This window comes from Pristiophorus japonicus, chromosome 3 (assembly GCF_044704955.1).
Source record: "Pristiophorus japonicus isolate sPriJap1 chromosome 3, sPriJap1.hap1, whole genome shotgun sequence".
Lineage (NCBI taxonomy): Eukaryota > Metazoa > Chordata > Chondrichthyes > Pristiophoridae > Pristiophorus > Pristiophorus japonicus.
Window position 1 is genome coordinate 153567651 of NC_091979.1, and position 22459 is coordinate 153590109.

Below are 22459 nucleotides of genomic sequence, written 5' to 3' on the forward strand. Positions count from 1 at the left end.
CGGTCCACCAGGGAAAGAAAGGCACCCGAACGCCTCACCTTGTAAATAATTTTCACTTTGACTTTGGGGACAGGGGCGGGGGGAAAGAGTGATATTGTGCATCTGTAAAGCATGCACTCCCATGTTCCGTCACCAGGGAGCGCATAAGGCCTGTTACTCACTCTGGAGTGTCTTCATAAAGACTGAGGTCACTGTTACTTTAATCTCCCTGTGTGCAGTCTCACCTGTGTTAGGAACACAACAGTTTCTCCCTGCAGGTCCAATGCCTACTACCAAAAGCAGACGACCTCTTTGCAACGCTGGCCGGAGGAAAGACGTTCACTAAGCTGGATCTGACCTCAGCCTACATGACGCAGGAACTGGAGGAATCATCAAAGGCCCTCACCTGCATCAATACGCATAAAGGTCTTTTTGTTTATAACAGATGCCCGTTCGGAATCCGATCAGCGGCGGCGTTATTCCAGAGAAACATGGAAAGTTTCCTGAAGTCAGTCCCGCACACAGTGGTCTTCCAGGATGACATCTTAGTCACAGGTCGGAACACAGTCGAGCATCTGCAAAACCTGGAGGAGGTTCTTAGTCGGCTCAACCGCATGGGGCTCAGGTTAAAACGCTCGAAGTGCGTTTTCCTGGCGCGTGAAGTGGAGTTCTTTGGAAGGAGGATTGCGGCAGATGGCATCAGGCCCACCAACGCAAAGACGGAGGCAATCGAGAACGCACCGAGGCCACAGAATGTGACGGAGCTGTGGTCGTTCCTGGGACTCTTGAACTACTTTGGTAACTTCTTACCGGGTCTCAGCACCCTGCTAGAACCACTACATGTCTTACTACAAAAAGGGGGCGAATGGGTTTGGAGCAAAAGCCAAGAAAATTGTTCTGCTCAGACAAATTGCTCGTGTTGTATGATCCATGTAAGCATTTGGTACTAGCATATGATGCGTCGTCATATGACGACGAGTGTGTATTGCAACAAGCCAAAGATTTCGGGAAACTGCAACCGGTTGCTTATGCATGCAGGAGTCTGTCTAAGGCTGAGGGAGCCTATAGCATGATTGAAAAAGAAGCGTTGGCGTCTGTCTATGGGGTAAAGAAAATGCATCAAAATCTGTTTGGGCTAAAATTTGAATTGGAAACTGACCATAAGCCACTAATATCCCTATTTTTCGACAGCAAAGGGATAAATACTAACGCCAGCATCCAGAGATGGGCGCTCACGTTGTCCGCATACAACTACGCCAACCGCCACAGGCCAGGCACAGAAAACTGCGCCGATGCTCTCAGCAGGCTGCCATTGCCCACCACGGGGGTGGAAATGGCACAGCCCGCAGATCTAGCCACGGTTATGGAAGCATTTGGGAGTGAGCAATCACCCGTCACTGCCCGGCAGATTAAAACCTGGACAAGCCAGGACCCTTAATATCTCTCATCAAAAGCTGTGTGCTTCACGGGAGCTGGTCCAGTGTCCCAGTGGAAATGCAGGAAGAGATGAAGCCGTTACAGCGGTGCAAAGATGAAATGTCTATACAGGCAGACTGCCTTCTGTGGGGCAATCAAGTAGTGGTCCCCAAGATGGGCAGACATCTTCATCAATGATCTCCACAGTACCCACCCAGGCATCGTAATGACGAAAGCGATAGCCAGATGCCACGTGTGGTGGCCCGGTATCGATGCGGACTTAGAGTCCTGCGTTCACAGATGTAATACATGCTCGCAGTTAAGCAATGTACCCAGGGAGGCGCCGCTAAGTTTATGGTCTTGTCCCTTGGTATTCCGGGGACTGAGCCCTCTGGTGGCTGTACAGTATATACACAAGTCCAGATACACAACAACATTCCCCCCTAAAGTCAATAGTGTAACTATTTACAATGTGAGTCGACCTGGGGCCCTTCTTGATTGCCTCGGTGTGAAGGCTGGTGTTGTTGAGTCATTTGTTGGGCCCTTGCTGGACTGCTGGCCTTGCTGGGCTGCCTGGTGTGTTGGGCCCTGCAGGGCTGCTGTGGATGATGGGTTCTGCTGCAATTAAAAACTATGGTCACACATTTCCTTGAGCTCAGTGTTCAGTCTGACTCTTTCTCCATACACTACAAAAAGTACGAGGCAAACTAATGGGACTAAAGTGGACAAGTCCCCTGGACCTGATCGCCTGCATTCCTAGGGTCTTAAAAGAGGTGGCTGCAGAGATAGTGGATGCATTGGTTGTAATCTACCAAAATTCCCTAGATTCTGGAGAGGTCCCAGCAGACTGGAAAAACACAAATATAACACCCCTATTTAAGAAAGGAGGGAGACAGAAAGCAGGAAACTATAGACTAGTTAGCCTAATATCAGTCATTGGGAAAATGCTGGAGTCCATCATTAAGGAAGTAGTAACAGGACATTTAGAAAGTCATAATGCAGTCCAGCAGAGTCAGCATGGCTTTATGAAAGGGAAATCATGTTTGACAAATTTGCTGGAGCTCTTAGAGGATGTAACGAGCAGTGTGGATAAAGGGGAACCAGTAGATGTTGTGTATTTAGATTTCCAGAATGCATTCGATTAGGTGCCACATAAAAGGTTACTGCACAAGATAAGAGCTCACGGGGTTGGGGGTAATATATTAACATGGATAGAGGATTGCCTAACAAAATGGGTCATTTTCAGATTGGCAAACTGCAACTAGTCGGGTGGCACAGGGATCAGTGCTGGGGCCTCAAATATTTACAATCTATATTAATGACTTGGATGAAGGGACCAAGTGTAATGTAGCCAAAGATACAAAGATAGGTGGGAAAGCAAATTGTGCGGAGGATGCAAGGAATCTGCAAAGCGATATAGACAGGCTAAGTGAGTGGGCAAGAACATGGCAGATGGAGTATAATGTTAGAAAATGTAAGATTATCCACTTTGGTAGAAAAAAATAAAAAAGCTAATTGTAATTTAAATGCTGCAATAGAGGGATCTGGGGATCCTTGCACATGAAACACAAAAAATTAACATGCAGGTACAGCAAGTAATTAGGAAGGCAAATGAAATGTTGGCCTTTATTGCAAGGGGGAATGGAGTGTAAAAGTAGGGAAGTCCTGCTACAGCTGTACAGGGCATTGGTAAGACCACACCTGTAGTACTGCGTACAGTTTTGATCTCCTTATTTAAAAGGAGAGATATACTTGTATTGGAGGCAGTTCAGAGAAGGTTCTAAAGGGTGATTCCTGAAATGAACGGGTTGTCATATGAAGAAAGGTTGAGCAGGATGGGCGTGTACACATTGGAGTATAGAGGAATGAGAGGTGATCTTATTGAAACATATAAGATTCTGAGGGGGCTCGACAGGATAAATGCAGAGAGGATGTTTCCCCTCATGGGGGAATATAGAACTAGGGGGGATAGTTTCAGAATAACGGGTCACCCATTTAAAATGGAAATTAGGAGGAATTTCTGCTGAGGATTGTGTATCTTTGGAATTCTCTGCCCTTGAGCTGTGGAGGCTTGGTCATTGAATGTATTTAAGGTGGAAAGAGAGAGATTTTTGAATGATAATGGAGTCAAGAGTTATGGGGATCGGGCGGGGAAGTGGAGTTGAGGCCAGGATCAGATCAGCCATGATCTTATTGAATGGCGGAGCAGGCTCGAGGGGTCAAATAGCCTACTCCTGCTCCTATTTATGTTCTTGTGTGACTTATTAATTTATTTTCCACTGTGAGATACAAGTATTTTCTATTATGTGTGTGGAGATTGAAATTCCTGTCCAAGGTTAAGACCACACAAAAAAACTCCCAATATGGGAGGGACATTGATATCTTACAACACTCATTTGTAGTGCTACTACAAAGAAAACTGTGGGCATGAGGGTGGTACAAAACCTTGTTTCAAGAATGGGAACATAATCCATACCACTCTTTGATATTTCAATGTATTCAGAAATAAGTGATTCCCCACAGAATAAAGTTGATCTCAGACTTGGTTTTATCCAAAACATGAGATGCGACACTGAACAATGCAATTTTAATTCCCCCCCACCCACCCGGAATAAAAACATCTGATGCAGGGCAATATTGTACAACTTTAGGATGGCATAAGTCACAAAAATTTCGGTATCGAACTCTGTTGGGAGGTAATAATCGTGATTATTCATGACAACAGGGTTTTACATTCACAAAGATTTTAGAAAATACTTGGGATAAACATTTTGTTGAAAAATAAACCATTGAAGTTCATGCAATAACCTTCCCCTATGACATTCTCGGAAGATATATTCCAGATGCATGGCATTGAGTCACGCAGCCAGGAATGTCCCAGGGTCAATTTGGTCTTTCCTGGGTTAGATGATCTTAGCTGCAGCAGCAATAAAGGCTTCAGTGCCAATTAATTAGGTAAGGGAAAAACTAGATGAATGGGGAGCATTACACATATAATACAGAAAGATAACGTCATATACAAAGGAAACACTTCACTGGTTTGATACATACCTGAAATATTATTTTTTTTTTTTTTAAAAAGAGATAAGACTCAAAACTCTTTTTCCTCTTGGGTCAATTATTAAGATGGAACCAGGACATGTGGAGGAGAACGGTTAAAGAATGACTACCCTTTTAACATACAAGATTTTTGTAAAATGAAAATTATTGGTTCTTACCTCTTGTAAAATTTTTTGAGCATCTTCCTGGGTTTCAAAGGTAATAAACCCATACCTAAAAGGAAAGTACAGGCAGAAATTTCAATACATAAGATTAGTCACATACATCTAAATTAAAGAACTCATACAGGAAAAATGATGCAGGTCATTGATATCTGTCAGTGATGCAAATCGATTTTAAAAATGTTAATTTTAGGTCAGTGAAAATCTTTGTGATAACTATTGAAATGGATAGGAAAATGTGACAAATGAATTGCTATTGGCATAAAAACTTTATTAAAAAAATTAAAAAGCACAGAAAATAAGTGTCAAATTTCTTATGACTTGTTTGAAAATCACATTTCCCCAAGCAAACTCAGCTGGAAACTTTTTTTCTGCAGTTTCTTAAAATGTTAACTTCCCCCAAATAAGTATGGTCTTCATTTGTTATGTAATTTCAACAGCCTTGGACAATGTTACATAGGATATACGACACAGAAACAGGCCATTCGGCCCAACCAGTCCATACCGGCATTTATGCTCCACTCAAGCCTTCTCCTGTCTTTCCTCATCTAAATCTATCCACATAACCCTCCATTCCCTTCTCCCTCACATGCTTGTCCAGCCTCCCCTTAAATGCATCTATACCATTTGCTTCAACCACTCCCTGTAATAGCAAGTTTCACATTCTCCCCACTCTTTACCCAAAGAATTTTCTTTTGAATTTCCTATTGAATTTCTTGGTGACTGTCTTATATTAATGGCCTCTGGTTATGCTCTTCCCCACAAGTGGAAACATTCTCTCTGTATCCACTATATCAAAACCTTTCATAATTTTAAAGATCTCTATTAGGTCACCCCTCAGCCATTTATTTTCCAAAAGAGACCCAGCCTGTTCATCCTTTCCAGATATATATACCATCGCATTTCTGGTATCATTGTAAATCTTCTCTGCACCCTTTCCAGTGCCTCTATCATTTTTAGAATATGGCGCCCAGAACTGTATCCAGTACTCCAAGTTAGGCCAGTTTGTTAGATATAGTCAAAAGGGAGTTAGATGTGGCCTTTACGGCTAAAGGGATCAAAGGGTATGGAGAGAAAGCAGGAATGGGGTACTAAAGTTGCATGATCAGCCATGATCATATTGAATGGTGGTGCAGGCTCGAAGGGCTGAATGGCCTACTCCTGCACCTATTTTCTATATTTCTATGTAACCAAGGTTAGATACAGGTTTAGCATAACTTCCCTACTTTTCAATTCTGTACCTCCAGAAATAAACCCTACTGCTTAGTCTGCTTTTTAAAAAATGGCCTTGATAACCTGTGTTGCAACTTTGGGATTTTTACTCGAGATCACTTTGTTCCTCTACCCAACCTAGATTCACACCCTCCAAGTAATAAGTGACCTCTCTATTCTTCCTACCAAAATGTAATACCTCACATTTGTGTTGAACTTAATTTGCCAATTATATGCCCATTCTGCAAGTTTATTAATGTCGTTCTGTAATTTGTAGTATGTCCTCCTCACTATTGACTTTTACCCCCTATTTGGTATCATCCACAAATTTAGAAATTGTGTTTTTGATTCCAAAGCCTAAATCGTTGATATAAATTGTTAACAGTGGTCCCAGTACTGATCCTTGTGGATCACCCACCTCCTTCCACTGTGAATAGCTACCTTTTACCCTTACTCTCTGCTTTGTCTTGAAGCCAGCTAGCTATCCATTCTGCAACTTGCCCGACTTTGCATTCTCTGACCTTGTTCATCAGTCTATTATGGGATACCTTATCGAAGGCCTTTTGAATATCTAGATAAATTAAAACGACTGCATTATAGTTGTCTACTCGTTTACCTCTTCAAAATATTCAATGAGGTTGGTCAAGCAAGACTTTCTCTTTTGAAATCCATGCTGACTATTCTTCATTATAATTTTGGTTTCTAGATATTCTTCTATTTTCTCCTTTAGTACAACTCTGTGAAGTGCAAAGGCACTAGTTGAGTCAGGGATGGCAGCAAAAAAATTCTCAAATATTTCAGCTTAATAGTTCATAAAACCTGAATAAAAATACTGTCATGTTTTGCTGCAAGTTTACTGGTTTATGTAACTATGACCAGCATCGAGCCTGAACAAAAGGAAATGGAAATGAGAAATAGTTTATTTATTGCAATATTAAGACATCCATCAATCAGAGTACTTGGTAAGAACCATTGTTGGGAAAGTTGCTTGTTAATTAAAGAGATGATAGAAGAATTGTTAACTTGGGTCCATATGCCCATAGAATTAATGAGTTAAAGATTCATTGATATTAGAGACAAAAGGAGCATCATGCGGCTGATTGCGAAAAAAGTAAATAAGGAATTTACTAAGGCAAGAACATAAGAAAAAGGATAAGGAGCAGGCCATACGGCCCCTCGAGCCTGCTCCGCCATCCAATAAGATCATGGCTGATCTGATCATGGACTCAGCTCCACTTCCCTGCCCGCTCCCCATAACCCCTTATCATTTAAGAAACTGTCTATTTCTGTCTTAAATTTATTCAATGTCCCAGCTTCCACAGTTCTCTGAGGCAGCGAATTCCACAGATTTACAAAGCTCAGAGAAGAAATGTCTCCTCATCTCAGTTTTAAATGGGCAGCCCCTTATTCTAAGATCATGCTCTCTAGTTCTAGTCTCCCCCATCAGTGAGAACATCCTCTCTGTATCCACCTCGTCAAGCCCCCTCATAATCTTATACGTTTTGATAAGATCACCTCTCATTCTTCTGAATTGCAATGAGTAGAGGCCCAATCTACTCAACCTTTCCTCATAAGTCAACCCCCTCATCTCCAGAATCAACCTAGGTGAACCTTCTTCTGAACTGCCTCCAAAGCAAGTATATCCTTTCGTAAATATGGAAGCCAAAACTGCACGCAGTATTCCAGGTGTGGCCTCACCAATACCCTGTATAGCTGTAGCAAGGCTTCCCTGCTTTTATGCTCCATCGCCTTCCTGATCACTTGCTGTACCCTGCATACTATCCTTTTGTGTTTCATGCACACATAGCCCCAGGTCCCGCTGTACTGCAGCACTTTGCAATCTTTCTCCATTTAAAGAATAACTTGCTCTTTGATTTTTTTTTTGTCAAAGTGCATGACCTCACACTTTCCAACATTATACTCCATCTGCCAAATTTTTGCCCACTTACTTAGCCTGTCTATGTCCTTTTGCAGATTGTGTGTGTCCTCACACATTGCTTTTCCTACCATTATTGTATCATCAGCAAACTTGGCTATGTTACACTGTGTCCTTTCTTCCAAGTCGTTAATATAGATTGTAAATAGTTGGGGGTCCCAGCACTGATCCCTGCGGCACCCCACTAGTTTCTGGTTGCCAACCAGAGAATGAACCATTTATCCCGACTCTCTGTTTCCTGTTCGTTAGCCAATCCTCTATCCATGCTAATATATTACCCCCAACCCAATGAACTTTTATCGTGCAGTAACCTTTTATGTGGCACCTTGTCAAATGCGTTCTGGAAGTCCAAATACACCACATCCACTGGTTCCCCTTTATCCACCCTGTTAGTTACATCTTCAAAGAATTCTAGCAAATTAGTCAAACATGACTTCCCCTTCATAAATCCATGCTGAAAATTAGGAGAAAAGTAAAACAGAATGTTTTTTTTTCCATCCAGAGATTATTAGTACTTTTCCACTGGAACAGAGATACCCAAGAGATTTAAGAGGTTTTCAAATTTATGAAACATTTTGTTGGGCTGAATGGGGCAAAGATTATTTCTTACATCTGTGACATCTAAAACTATCAGAGTGAGGAAATGAATTAAGAAAAGATTTATTTATGCAGAGAATGGTCACAGCAAGAAATGCTTTGCCACTGAGAGGCAAAGGCCATTGCACCTTTGAGAAAAAGTGGGTAATCATTTGAAAGGGCTAGAGAAACAGCAGGATTAGTTTGGATTGCTCCAGAAAACAGTGTCAAATGGCCTCCTTTTTGTGCTGAATATTTTATTGGTTCTCTGAAAGAAAAACGACTGAGACAATTAAGCAATAATTCTACATTCCAGCACTACTAGGAAGTGCAGCCCATAATTTTCCAAGTATCACTCCTTGCTGGCAGTGCCGAATTGTGGAATCACCCCTTTAAATGAGCTTCTGTTAAAAAAGGGATTGAGGGATATGGGGTGTTGGTGAGATTGATCTCTAAAAGGAGTTAGGCTTGCAGGTCCTAAAAACCTTTTCTCATTCTTAAAAAAATCTTCTGATTCTGTAGGATGTGTAGCTCCAGTTAGGATGTCATATGGATTTTAAAATGATGGTAAAGTAACGGATCTTCAATTTTCAGAGATCTTCCTTCTCAAACAGGCACAACTGGCCCAATGGCCTCTTCTTGCTTGGTAATTTCAATGACTCTTTCGAACCCAGCCGACTCAGAAAACTGCCAACGATTGTCCAAGTACAGCACTCAGCAGCAATGGATGCCCTAATGTTTTGTGCCTTAACTTCTAAAAACCCTGTCTTATTTGAAGCAAAGTTCAAAGGCTAAGAATATGAACAAAAACAACTTTAAAATAGCTTTTGTGAGAAGAGTCCTTGATCTCTTCACATTACTTGCAGGAGTGATCATAAGATCAATCGAAGGCTAGATTGTCCATCCATTGACCATGAATAGAAAATCTATTCATCAGTACAGGAACTTAGCACAGAATTACCCTGACTGCATCACATGCCAGTGCTGAGATTTACATCAACTGTTTATCCAGCCAAAAAACGGTCAACTTTGTAACTGGAACTCATTGTGATTGTGAACCAGAAAGCACGGAGTCATCACCTGGACTTCTGAAACATAGCTCAACCAATCCAAACGTTTTGAACTTCAGTATCCTGCCGACAAAGAAGTAGAAATGGGCTTCTTAGGGGTACTGAAAGTCAAGGGGGCCGAATTTTCCCCTTTCAATAAGGCCGCTGACCACCAGAAAAGGCCACGGGGCAGCGCAGAATGGCCGCCGACTGTCCATGCAGGGGCCGCCATTTTAGAAATTGCCCTTCCTCAGGAGTGGAACTGTGTCTGGGACCTCTCTACCCATTTTCCCGCCACAGCGTGCACACGGCAACCCCTTACCGTCTGGTGGGGACCACCTCACAAGATTGCCCTTTACCTGAAATTGACCTCGGAGCAGCCCCGCCGTGCCCTCGACAGCTTTTGCTGTTGGTACTCTCTGAAATGGCGGTATGGCCACCTTTAAAAGGGAGGGCGCACTGCCGCGGCCGCCATGTTATTTTTTTTGTTGGCTGACTGCCACTGACCCGGCCGAAAGCCTTCCTGGTGGCCACCACTGAAGTGGCTGCAGAGTTCACAGCGGCCCTCCCCTTTAACTGAAGATGAGATGTTGTGATGCGTCAGCATGATGCTAATGATTGAAAGGACACTTCTACCCCTCACCCGACCAGAACACCGCACCAGAGAAAAAAAACAAAGTGCTGAATTTCTCCAGCATCTCCGTCCCATGGATTGGGGCGGAGAAAAACAGCAGGTGCGCCTCGTTTTGGGCGGAGGGCAATTTCTACCTCAGCCACTAAAACTAGGTGATCTCCCATGGCACTACTAGTGAATCAAAAGATACTTTGTTTTATAATTATAGAAGTGTTATCCCATGTAACACACAGATTATTGTAATACCAGTTTAAAAAAAGGCCCAAAATATGAAAGAAAACGGAAATTTTGCAACCCAGAAGTGTGCAGTCGCCAGGAAAAGTTCGACCCTGGGCCCCGTTCTAATTTTGTAAATGAAAAATTGGGAATATTAAAAATATTGTAGACTTGCACAGCAACGATTGAGGATCAAAGTAAAAATGTGTGTTAATTAATGCTAAATTACGAGGGTTAGCGGTTATCTGGGTAGGACCTGATGCCCTGTGTGCTTGTTAGGGTATAATTTCAAACAGGATAAAATATGTATGCAGGGGGGGGGGGGGGGGGGGGGGCGGGCGGAAATAGCAAACAAATTTAATAATCTAGTACCAACAATCTAGTACCAACACCCCCAAAATCACAAGGAAACAAGAAAAAAAATCATGAGGAAAAAGGTAAAAAAAAACAATGCTTAATATAATTTCTTAGTTGTCCAGTGATAACTACAGATTTGAGCACAACAACAAAGTTAACAGACAGTGGTTAGTTGGGCCAAGCACACACTTGAGGGTTAATTTGAGCTTGGTTTTGGGTGGGGGAGGCGAGATGAGGTTCCCTGCTAGGTGCCATGCTTAGAACCCACACTATGTGCAAGATTTAATTGTTCACCTAATACGGTCCCAAAAAATTATGAATTAAGGGGAAGAATTTTTTTCTTTGGTCCAAAGCAAAAAATTAAAATCAACAAGTTTGTTGTTATATTCGGCAGGACCTCTACCTTCCCAGGAACTGCCCCCCCAAATAATAGGATCTTCTTTTCCAGTTATAATTATATGCCCTGAATTTTCCTAGTGAAAAGTGTCCATTTTCAGTTGATAGAGGTGGTCTGATAATTAAACTGGGGAGGAAAGACCGGTGCTAAAATTCCACCCTCCACATTACCTTGACTTGCCCAATTGCAGCCCATTCCGACAAATACAGATGGAAACGTGTTATGGTTTAGTTATCCACAAATTTTGAGTTACAGTATTGAGTGAAAAGTATGTTGTCCAAGAGGCAGGAAAGAATCAAGAAGTACAATAGTCACACAGGAGCATTCCTCTAACAGTTTTGGATGGATGTGGCTTCCAATGCCACATTCAAATATCTCTGCACTGACAGTCACTTACTAAATTAGGAAAATAATTAATATCCCCCATGGGATTCAATTGTTCCTGTGCTTTGAGGAGTGATGAAAACATGGAGGGGATGGAAACGACAAAGGTGCAGCAACATCTGACCCATTAGTATTCACAGCACAAAGTCTACAGACCAAGGTCCCATCTAGATTTTTCTGCGTCTGAAAATTTTCCACTGGACAGAGATATGACAGCTGTAGGAACCAGACATGCAGCTTTTTCCAGCAGCACAGTATTGTCAATGGCTGTGAAGCTGGTACAGCAATAACATTTTGAGTATCTGGATGTTTCCAAGGAGCCTCCAGTGACATTAATCAATCAGCATTTCATTGGAGCATTAAACAGATGACAGATGCCTTGCTCAGACAAGCCTCTGCATTTATTAATTTCACCATGGACCCAGCAAGACATCAATTAACTTAGACTGGCTAATTTCCACCCCCCCCCCCCCCCCCCCCCCCCCCCCGCCGCCACGAGTGCAGGGTGCCAATAATGCCACAAGTGGCAATAAAGGCCTTATCTGAAAGTATTTTGAATTGCGTCAACAGAAGAGACACAACGATGAAAACTACTCCATTATGTATGTCAACACATGTTGCCCAGGAAGCACCCAGCTCTTTTGTTCTCATCCAATCCAGATCACCTCCACTGCTCTGCCACAGCACTGCACTAGAATGGCAGATAGAGGTACCCAGTCCAGCCATGGCTGATGAATCGTATCCACCATCTGAAGACAGAGGCTGAAAACAGGTTAAATGAAGTATTGAACAAGCCATCGGGATTCTCAAGTCCTGTTTCCATTGCCTGGATAGTCAGGGAGACCCCTACCGTACAGTCCAGTAAGGAATGATAATTATATTAGCTTTCTGCAGCCTTCATCATTTGGCTTAAACAAAAGCAATTGGACCTTCCCACTCCAGAAGGTGGATAAAACCAGTTAATCATGACAAAGATGCCCAGGAGAGGTAGTATGGTACAAGCGCCATCAGACAAGAAATCATCACTCACTTCCAGCAGAAAGGTACGCTCAGCTAACCATTTTCCAACTCTGTGATACGTCAGATATTCTCTCAAAAACACTTGCAAACTTGTATTATCATACAAGATAGATAGGAAACCAGATTTTTTTGGTCAAAATATCAATGAGGCTGTTATTTTCACGCAAATGATACAGCAACTTCAGGTGAGGGGCAGATGCATGGTTAAATTAAAAAATCCATACAAGGCATGATGCTTTCCCCGCACAGGAATGCCCCTTGACAGGGGTCTGCAGCAAGAACCATGGGAGAAATGTCTACTGTTGTTGCAGGCCCGAGAAGCCGAGAGCAGCAGTAAGAGTTAGCTGCTTGCGGGCCTTTTGACTGCTGTCAGGGAAACCCATTCTTCGTGGACCTTCTGGCCGATGCCAGTCCTGCGCGCTGATATTAAAAAAAAAGGGACATCGAATTGCTACCTCCAGAACTTGGCTGCCTGAGGAAGCAAGGCAAGCAATATGGTCCACGAACTCCAGGGACCTAGACTTGAACTTGTGCCAAGCAGAGACTCAGGAAAAATGAGGCAGGAGGTATGCTGATGTGATTTCCATTTCATTATTGTGTTAAATGCAATGCTTTGTAACTTTCTTGGTTGAGCACCATCCCACCCACCAGCTTACGCACAAAGGGACTAGGAACAGAGCATCACAGGTCTCTTCCCCCTTTTCCTCTGCGTTGAGCCTGGGAAATAAGCGTACTCTGGTCGCAAAACAATGGAAAATTGTTTCCCTCAACATTCAAAAATTAAATTTTCATGTCCACATAACATATGGCAAATAAATCCTTCATTTTTGTGTCAATTTCTATCTTGTTTAACTTCTATTACTTTGGCTATTTAATCTGGCTTGACTAGCATACTCTAATGTCAATTCCTAGGACATCTTCTGTAACATTACTTTTGATTTTGTCTTCTTACCATTTAGTTTCAATATGCTTCTTGAATTCACTTCCTTAAGTATCTCTTGATAATGTCATTTGTATCTGTTGTGTTCCTAACACAGATGAGGCTGCACACAGGGAGGTTAAAGCAACAGTGACCTCAGTCTTTATTAAGACACTCCAGTGAGTAACAGGCCTTAGGGGCTGGCTTCTGTACAGTGCTCCCAAGGGATGCTGGGATCCCCTGGGACTTCAGGGGATGAGCTCCCTGGTGACACAACATGGGAGTGCACGCTTTACAGATACACAACATCACTCCCCCACCAAAGTCAAAGTGAAAACTATTTACAAGGTGAGGCGGTCGGGAGCCTTTCTTTCCCTGGTGGACCGCCTCGGCACAAATGTCTATTCTGGTGTGTTGACTGTGCCCTCGCTGGGCTGGCGTGTTGTTGGCCCTGCAGGGCTGCTGGGTGAGCCTGGCCTTGCTGGGCTGTTGGGCGTGATGGGTTCGATTTTCTGGTCCGGGGTGGTGTCGTTGACTCGAAAAAGGTGGTGGCTGCTGTGGGTTGTTCAGGGCAGTCTGTGCACCGCAGCCTCGTTTGATCCAGGTGCTTTCTGCAAATTTGCCCATTGTCTATAGTTTGACTACAAACACCCTACCTCACTTCTTTAGCGATCACCGTGCCCACGATCCACTTGGGACCATGTCCATAGTTTAGCACATACACAGGATCATTCAGATCAATTTCCCTTGACACAGTGGCACGACCATCGTTTACATTTTGTTGCTGCCGCCTGCTCTCTATTGGTCATGCAGGTTGGGGTGAACCAACGAGAGTCTGGTTTTAAGTGCCCTTTTCATGAGCAACTCAGCCGGGGGCAGCCCTGTGAGCGAGTGGGGTCTTGTGCAGCAGCTGAGCAGTACTTGGGACAGGCGGGTTTGGAGAGAGCCTTCTGTGACTCGTTTGAGGCTCTGTTTGATTGTTTGTGGCTCTGTTTGATTGTTTGTACTGCCCACTCTGCCTGCCCATTGGAGGCTGGTTTAAACGGGGCAGAGGTGACATGTTTGATCCTATTGCGGATCATGAATTCTTTAAATTCGACACTGGTGAAACATGGCCCGTTGTCACTGACTAGTAGGTCAGGCAGGCCGTGGGTGACAAACATGGCCCTCAAACCTTCAATGGTGGCAGTGGTTCCCGACACGATTTCACATTCAATCAATTTTGAAAAAGCATCCACCACCACCACGAACATTTTACCGAGAAATGGGCCTGCATAGTCGACATGGATCCTTGACCATGGTCTGGAGGGCCAGGACCACAAACTTAGTGGTGTCTCTCTGGGCGCGTTGCTCAACTGAGCACACACGCTACATTGCCGTACACAGGACTCTAAGTCAGAGTCGATACCGGGCCACCACACATGGGATCTGGCCATCGCTTTCATCATTACTATACCCAGGTGTGTGCTGTGAAGATCCGAGATGAACGTCTCCCTGCCCTTTTTGGGTAGCACTACGCGGTTACCACACAACAGGCAGTCTGCCTGAATGGACAGCTCATCCTTTTACCGCTGGAACGACTTGATTAGCTCTTGCATTTCAACGGGGATGCTGGCCCAGCTCCCATGCAGTACACAATTTTTTTTTTAAACCAGGGACAGCAGAGGATCTTGGCTGGTCCTAGTCCTAATCTGGCGGGCCGTGACAGGTGATTTATCATTTTCAAAATCTTCCATGATCATCAACAAGTCTGCGGGCTGCGCCATTTCCACCCCCATGGTGGGCAGTGGTAGCCGACAGAGCATCCGCACAGTTCTTGGTGCCTGGCCTGTGACGAATGGTATAGTTATACGCTGATAGCGCGAGTGCCCACCTTTGTATGCGGGCTGAGGCATTAGTATTTATCCTTGTTTTCAGCGAACAGGGATATGAGGGGCTTGTGATCGGTTTCCAGCTCAAATATGAGGCCAAACGGTACTGATGCATTTTTTTTTAACCCCGAACACACACGCTAATGCCTCTTTCTTGATCATGCTGTAGGTCCTCTTAGCTCCAGGAGGCATAGCCGACAGGTTGCAACTTCCCCGCAACGTTAGCTTGTTGCAATACACACCCGACTCCGTATGACGACGCATCACATGTTAGCACAAGTCTTTTACACGGGTTATACAATACAAGCAGCTTATTGGAGCATAAAATGTTCCTGGCTTTCACAGAAGCAATTACTTGTTTTTTTCCCCAATATCCAGTTCTCACCTTTACGCAATAACACATGTAGGGTGCTTAACCTTAAGTTACCAAAGTTAAAGTTACCAAAATAATTGAAGTCGTCCCAGGAACGACCACAGCTCCATGACATTGTGTGGCCTGGGTGTGTTCCTGATAGCCTCGGTCTTGGCGTCTGTGGGCCAAATGCCGTCCGCCGCGATCTTTCTCCCCAAAAACTCCACCTCTGTTGCCATGAAGACGCATTTCGACTTCTTCAGCCGCAGCCCTGCGCTGGAGGACCTCCTCCAGATTTTGTAGGTACTCGACGGTGTCCCGACCCGTGACCAATATGTCGTCCTGAAAAACCACCGTGCATGGTACCGACTTGAGTATTTTCTCCATGTTTCTCCGGAAGATCTCTGCAGCCGACCGAATTCCAAACGGGCATCTGTTGTAGATGAACGGTCCCTTGTGCATGCTGATGCAAGCGAGGCCCTTCGAAGACTCCTCCAGCTCCTGCATCATGTAGGCCGAAGTCAGGTCGAGCTTGGTGAACGTCTTGCCTCCTGCCAGCGTCGCAAATAGATCGCCTGCCTTAGGTAGCGGGTATTGGTCCTGTAGCAAGAAACGATTAATAGTTACTTTATAATCGCCACAAATGCTAACCGTGCCATCACTTTTGATTACTGGAACAATCGGGATGGCCCACTTGCTGAATTCCACTGGGGAGATGATGCCCTCGTGTTGCAGCCTGTCCAGCTCGATTTCCACTCTCCCTCATCATGTGAGGTACTGCTCGCGCCTTGTGGTGAATGGGCCGTGCCTCTGGGACCAAGTGGATCCGCACCTTTGCCCCGGAAAAGTTTCCAATGCCTGGCTCAAAAAATGGAAGGAAATTTGTTAAGAACCTGGGTACATGAGGCCTCATCGACATGTGATAGCTCTCGGATGTCATCCCAGTTCCTGTGGATTTTGCCCAGCCAGCTCCTTCCAAGCAGTGTGAAGCCATCGCCTGGGACAATCCAGAGTGGCAGTTTGTGCACCGTGCCCTCGTAGGTGACCTTGACCATGGTGCTGCCCAGGACAGTGATGAGCTCTTTGGTGTACGTTCTCAGTTTTGTGTGGATAGGGCTCAGGGCTGGTCGGAGTGCCTTGTTGCACCATAGTCTATCAAACATCCTTTTACTCATGATGGATCGGCTAGCGCCAGGTGTCCAGTTCCATGGCTACGGGTAAGCCATTCAATTTTACATTTAGCATTACAGGTGGACATTTCGTCGAAAATGTGCGCACCCAGTGTAGTTCAGCATCTGCCTCCTCTCGGAGGCTCAAAATTGCTTTGATCCACCATGGACCGATCTTCCTCTGCCACGTGGTGGTTAGCAGGTTTTGCAGAGCTTGCAGCTTGTCTGCAAGCTCGTTGGAGGTGCCCCATTGTTCCACAGCTGTTGCAAACATGCCCTTTGAAGCGGCATGAAAGATGTTGTGCATCTGTAAAGCATGCACTCCCATGTTCCGCCACCAGGGAGTGCACGCTTTACAGATACACAACAGTATCTGCAGTCAATGCTGTATTATTGGTGTGCCTTTGGTTGTTTCATCAATTTTTCAATGACCTTGAATCCACTTTATAAGCATGCAGATGGCCACTCAGTAAACTCAAAAATATACATGTTGAAAAAGTTGAGTAGCCTGTTGTTCTGATTGTCTACCATTTTGACGACTTATTGTGGATGATTCTACTGCCAACTCCCACCCCACCCTATGTAGGTATTAAGAGGAAACATACCCAAAGTGCGCTCTGACATGACCTGAACCCACTTGCATTAGTGTGTTCAGGCCATCAGTACAGGACAAGATTCTTCAGATATCGGCCCGCCCATTGGTTGGGGCATGCAGCCAGAAATACAGCCATTTCTATAGGCCTAAGAGCACTGTAGACTGCTGTCCAAAAGCTCAAATCAGAACGCCTGTAGCCCTGAAAATTGATCGTGAACCAGTGGAAAAAGTAACGTACCTTTTAAGGTTCTTCATGTGCCTGCCCTTTGCAGATCATCCAATCTAAATGAGATGGAGCAAAAGGCCCAACGTTCAGGGCATCCTGCATTTGGCTGCTCATCCAGTATACCTGTAGGAAATGATGTGGGAGGCACCATTAGGTCCCTCCCGTCTGATTTGCAGAGCAGCCACATGATTGCACCTGCTCCACTTGAGTCATCAAGGGTCCCCACATCTTTTATAATTTGAACCCAGGAACTGAGTGTTCCCCACAAAGCATAGGAAAATCAGACCCATTAAATTCTATTAATACTTCCTTTCCTAGCAACTATTTTGAATAATCTTTGGCCTCGAAATTGGCCTCCTTAGCACCTCTCGGGGGGAGGGGCGGAATAACAGGACCTTAACCAGGTACCAACTGGTCGCAGTGATGACGTTGACTCCTGCCATATTCGTCTGGAGATCGTGTCATCAATGCTGTCATGTATGCAAACTCTTTGTATTCACCATGTAACTATATACGATGCACCACCTGAGGGCGCTGCTGTTGAAGGTCCCAGGGGTTACCTGCCCATATAAAAAGGCGGTCAGCCGTGCTGCCCCTCACTTTACAGTCGCATTAAATGGATTGAAGTCACACTGCTCTTAGTCACAGTACAAGGTCTTGTGGAGTTAATCGATGGTAATTGCAGACATAATAAACGCTGCTAGAAATGAATAGAGTCTGACTGGATACTGTGAGCTCAAAGTAAAGTGTGACCATAGTCTTTTATTGCAGGTCTCCAGAGTGCCTCTCCAGCCTGTGAGGCCTCCTTAACTACCTATGCTCCCAAGAGATTGTGGGATCCCTTGGGACTCCAGGGGATGAGCCCTCTGGTGGCTGTACAAGGTATTTACACAAGTTCACATACATACCACCACTCCCCCCCACAAAGTCAACAGTGTAACTATTTACAAGGTGAGTAGATTTGGGGCCTTTCTTTCCTTGGGTGATCGTCTCAGCAAATGCTGGTTTTGGTGAAGTTTGTTGGGCCCTCGCTGGGCTGCTGTGCAACTGGCCTTGCTGGGCTGCCTGGTGTGATGAGTCCTGCTGGGCTGCTGCGGGTGATGGGTTCTGCTTCGTGTCCAACCGCAGTGTCAGTTGCCACTGGTGTGTATGTTGGGGGGGGGGGCGGGGTAAAAGAAGGTAGGGTCCAAAGTGGGTTGCTCAGGATAGTCCGTGAATCGGAGTTTGATTTGGTCCGGTCCAAGTGTTTCCGGTAAATGAGTCCATTTGAAAGTTTGACCAGAAACACCCTGCTCCCCTCTTTGGCCACGATAGTGCCGGGAAGCCACTTGGGACCTTGTCCATAATTCAATACAAATACAAATCATTGATTTCAATTTCGTGTGACACATTAGCACTATCATATGTACTTTGTTGAAGCCGCCTGCTCGCTACCTATTCATGTAGATCAAGGTGAACTAACGAGAGCCTTGGCTTAAGTGCTCGTTTCACGAGCAGTTCAGCAGGTGGAATCCCAGTGAGCGAGTGGGGTCTCATGCGGTAGCTAAGCAGAACTCGGGATAGGCAAGTCTGCAGTGAGCCTTCAGTTACTCTCTTCAAGCCCTGCTTCATAGTTTGCACTGCTCTCTCTGCCTGACCATTTGAACGGGGCAGGTGTAACATGTTTTATCCCGTTACGGGTCATGAACTCTGAACTCGTAAAACATGGCCCGTTGTCGCTGACAAGGACATCAGGTAGTCCGTGCGCGGCAAACGTGGCCCGCAAGCTTTCAGTGGTGGCAGCGGACGTGCTTGCCGACATTATCTCACGTTCAATCCATTTGGAGTATGCATCTGCAACCACAAGGAACATTTTACCCAAAAACGGGCCTGCATAGTCGACATGGACCCCAGACCACGGTTTGGACGGCCAAGACCATAAACTTAGTGGCGCCTCCCTGGGTGCATTGCTTAACTGAGAGCATGTGTTACATCTGTGCACGCAGGACTCTAAATCCGAATTGACACCAGGCCACCACATGTGGGATCTGGCTATCGCTTTCATCATTACGATGCCTGGGTGGGTACTGTGGAGGTCACGGATGAACGTGTCTGTGCCCTTCTAGGGGACCACTACCGATTGCCCCACAGAAGACAGGCTCCTCTGACTGTACAGACATTTCAGCTTTGCACCGCTGGTACGACTATCTCTTCCTGCATTTCCACTGGGACACTGAACCATCTCCTGTGAAGCACACAATTTTTTTTACTAGGGACAGTAAGGGGTCCTGGCTCGTCCAGGTTCTAATCTGTCAGGCTGTGATGGCTGATTGCTCACTCTCGAATGCTTCAATAACCATGACTAAATCTGCGGGCTGCGCTATTTCCACCCCCGTGATGGGCAATGGCAGCCTACTGAGAGCATCGGCACAGTTTTGTGTGCCGGCCTGTGGCAGATGGTGTAGTTGTAAGAGAAACAACGTGAGTGCCCATCTCTGGATGCGGGTCGATGCTTTAGTATTTATCCCCTTACTCTCAGAAAACAGGGATATTAGTGGCTTATGGTCAGTTTCCAATTCAAACTTTAACCCAAGCAGATAGTAATGCATTTTCTTTCCCCCGTAGACACAAGCTAACCCTTCTTTTTCAGTCATGCTATAGGCGCTCTCAGCCTTAGACAGACTCCTAGATGCATAGTCAACCGGTTGCAATTTCCCAGATTCATTAGCTTGTTGCAATACACACCCAACGCCATATGATGATGCATCACATGCTAGTACCAAATGCTTACATGGATCATACAACACAAGCAATTTGTTTGAGCATAACAATTTTCTAGCTTTTACAAAGGCATTTTCTTGGCTTTTGCCCCAAACCCATTCGTCCCCTTTACGCAGTAAGACATGCAGTGGTTCTAACAGTGTGCTGAGACCCGCGAAGAAGTTACCAAAGTAGTTCAGGAGTCCCAGAAACGACCGCAGCTCCATTACATTCTGTGACCTCGGTGCATTCTCGATTGCTTCCGCCTTCAAATCGGTGGGTCTGATGCCGTCCGCCGCTATTCTTCGCCCCAGGAACTCCACTTCAGACACAGTGTTTCAACCTGAGCCCCACACGGTTGAGTCGACCAAGAACCTCCTTCAGGTTCTGTCGATTCTCGACTATGTCCCGATCTGTAACCAATATGTCGTCCTGGAAGACCACCATGCGCAGGACCGACTTCAGTAAGCTTTCCATGTTTCTCTGGAATATCGCCGTGGCTGATCAAATTCTAAACGGGCATCCGTTATAAATGAAGAGACCTTTGTGCATGTTGATGCAGGTGAGGTCCTTAGATGAATCCTCCAGCTTCTGCGTCATGTAGGCAGAGGTCAAGTCCAGCTTCGTGAATGTCTTTCCTCCGGCCAGCGTAGCAAAAAGATAGTCAGCCTTTGGTAGTGGGTATTGATCCTGCAGGGAGAAATGATTAATAGTTATTTTGTAATCAGCACAGATTCTGACGGTGCCGTCTCCCTTGAGGCCCACTCATTGAATTCGATCGGCGAAATGATGCCCTCTCGTTGCAGCCGGTCTAGCTTGATCTCTACCCTTTCTCATCATGTATGGTACTGCTCTCACCTTGTGATGGATGGGTCGTGCCCCCGGAATTAGGTGGATCTGCACTTAAGACCTGGGCACACAAAGTGTCGTCAGTGGGCGAGAGCGCTCGGACGTCATCACACTTCCAGCATATCTTTCCCAGCCAGCTCCTGCCGAGCAACGTGGGACCATCGTCCGGTACCACCCAGAGTGGTAGCTTGTGCACCGCTCCATCATAGGAGACCTTTACAGTAGCACTGCCGATTATGGGTATCAGTTCCTTTGTGCAAGTTCTCAGATTAGTACGAATGAGAGTCAAGACTGGCCTGGAGGCCTTGCTGCACCACAATTTATCGAAAGTCTTTTTGCTCATAATGGACTGGCTCGCGCCCGTGTCCAGCTCCATTGACACCGGGAGTTCATTTAATTCAACCTTCCGCATTAACGGGGAACACTGTGGTAAATGTGTGCACCCCATATACCTCTGCCGCCTCGGTCTGAGGCTCTGGTTCGTCGTGATCCACCGTGGATCTGTCCTCCTCTGCAACATGATGGTTTGCAGGATTAACAGGGTTTGTAGCTTGCTTGCACATATGTTGGAGATGTCCCATTGTTCAACTGCCCTTGTAAACGTACCCTTTGAAGCAGCATGAATGGAAACGATGATCACCCCCGCAGCGCCAACAAGGTGTTAATGGCCTTGCATTCATCACCCTTGATGGTGGACTCAGACATCTGCGGACGTGCAGCTGCAGACATGTGGGCCCTGCTTTGTACGTTGAGATTTGAAAACAACATCACTTTGTTCACAGTACTTGTAGCAGCACTTGTGTGCTGAGAGATTTGCTTAGTTTTGTCACTGGTGGCAACGAACGTCTGGGCTATCGCTATGGCCTTACTTAAGGTTGGGGTCTCTACAGTCAAAAGTTTGCGAAATATCATTTCATGGCCAATGCCAAGTCCGAAAAAGTCTGAGCATGTGCTCCAAATTCGCAATGTCCTGCAAGGCGTCTTAGCTCGGCAACATAACTCGCCACTTCCTGGCCTTCAGACCTTTTGTAGGTGTAGGACCGGTACCTCGCCATCAGAACGCTTTCCTTCGGGTTCAGATGCTCCCGGACCAGTGTACACAAATCATTGTACGATTTCTTTGTGGGTTTCGCTGGAAGCAAACAGATTTTTCATGAGGCCATATGTTGGTACCCTGCAGACGGTGAGGAGAATCGCCCTTCGTTTGCCAGCGTTCGCTTCTCGTTCCAGCTCGTTGGCCACGAAGTATTGGTCGAGTTGCTCCACGAAGGTTTCCCAATCATCTCCCTCAAAATTTCTCCAGGATACCCACTGTTCTCTGCATCGTTCGGTTCGTCATTTG

The 22459-nt window shown here is 45.4% G+C and overlaps 1 protein-coding gene across 10 annotated transcripts in view; it reads right to left on the reverse strand.

The window, feature by feature from the left end:
- rftn2 (raftlin family member 2) overlaps positions 1–22459 on the reverse strand; it is a 452549-nt gene that overhangs the window by 405030 nt on the left and 25060 nt on the right. For all 10 annotated transcript variants that reach the window (XR_011592693.1, XM_070875941.1, XM_070875932.1 and 7 more), the window contains one exon: positions 4614–4668. Coding sequence is in view for 9 of the 10 variants with exons in the window: in XM_070875941.1 (XP_070732042.1) it covers positions 4614–4668 (55 nt within the window). In the remaining variant the exon portion in view is untranslated. The remainder of the gene's footprint in view (positions 1–4613; positions 4669–22459) is intronic.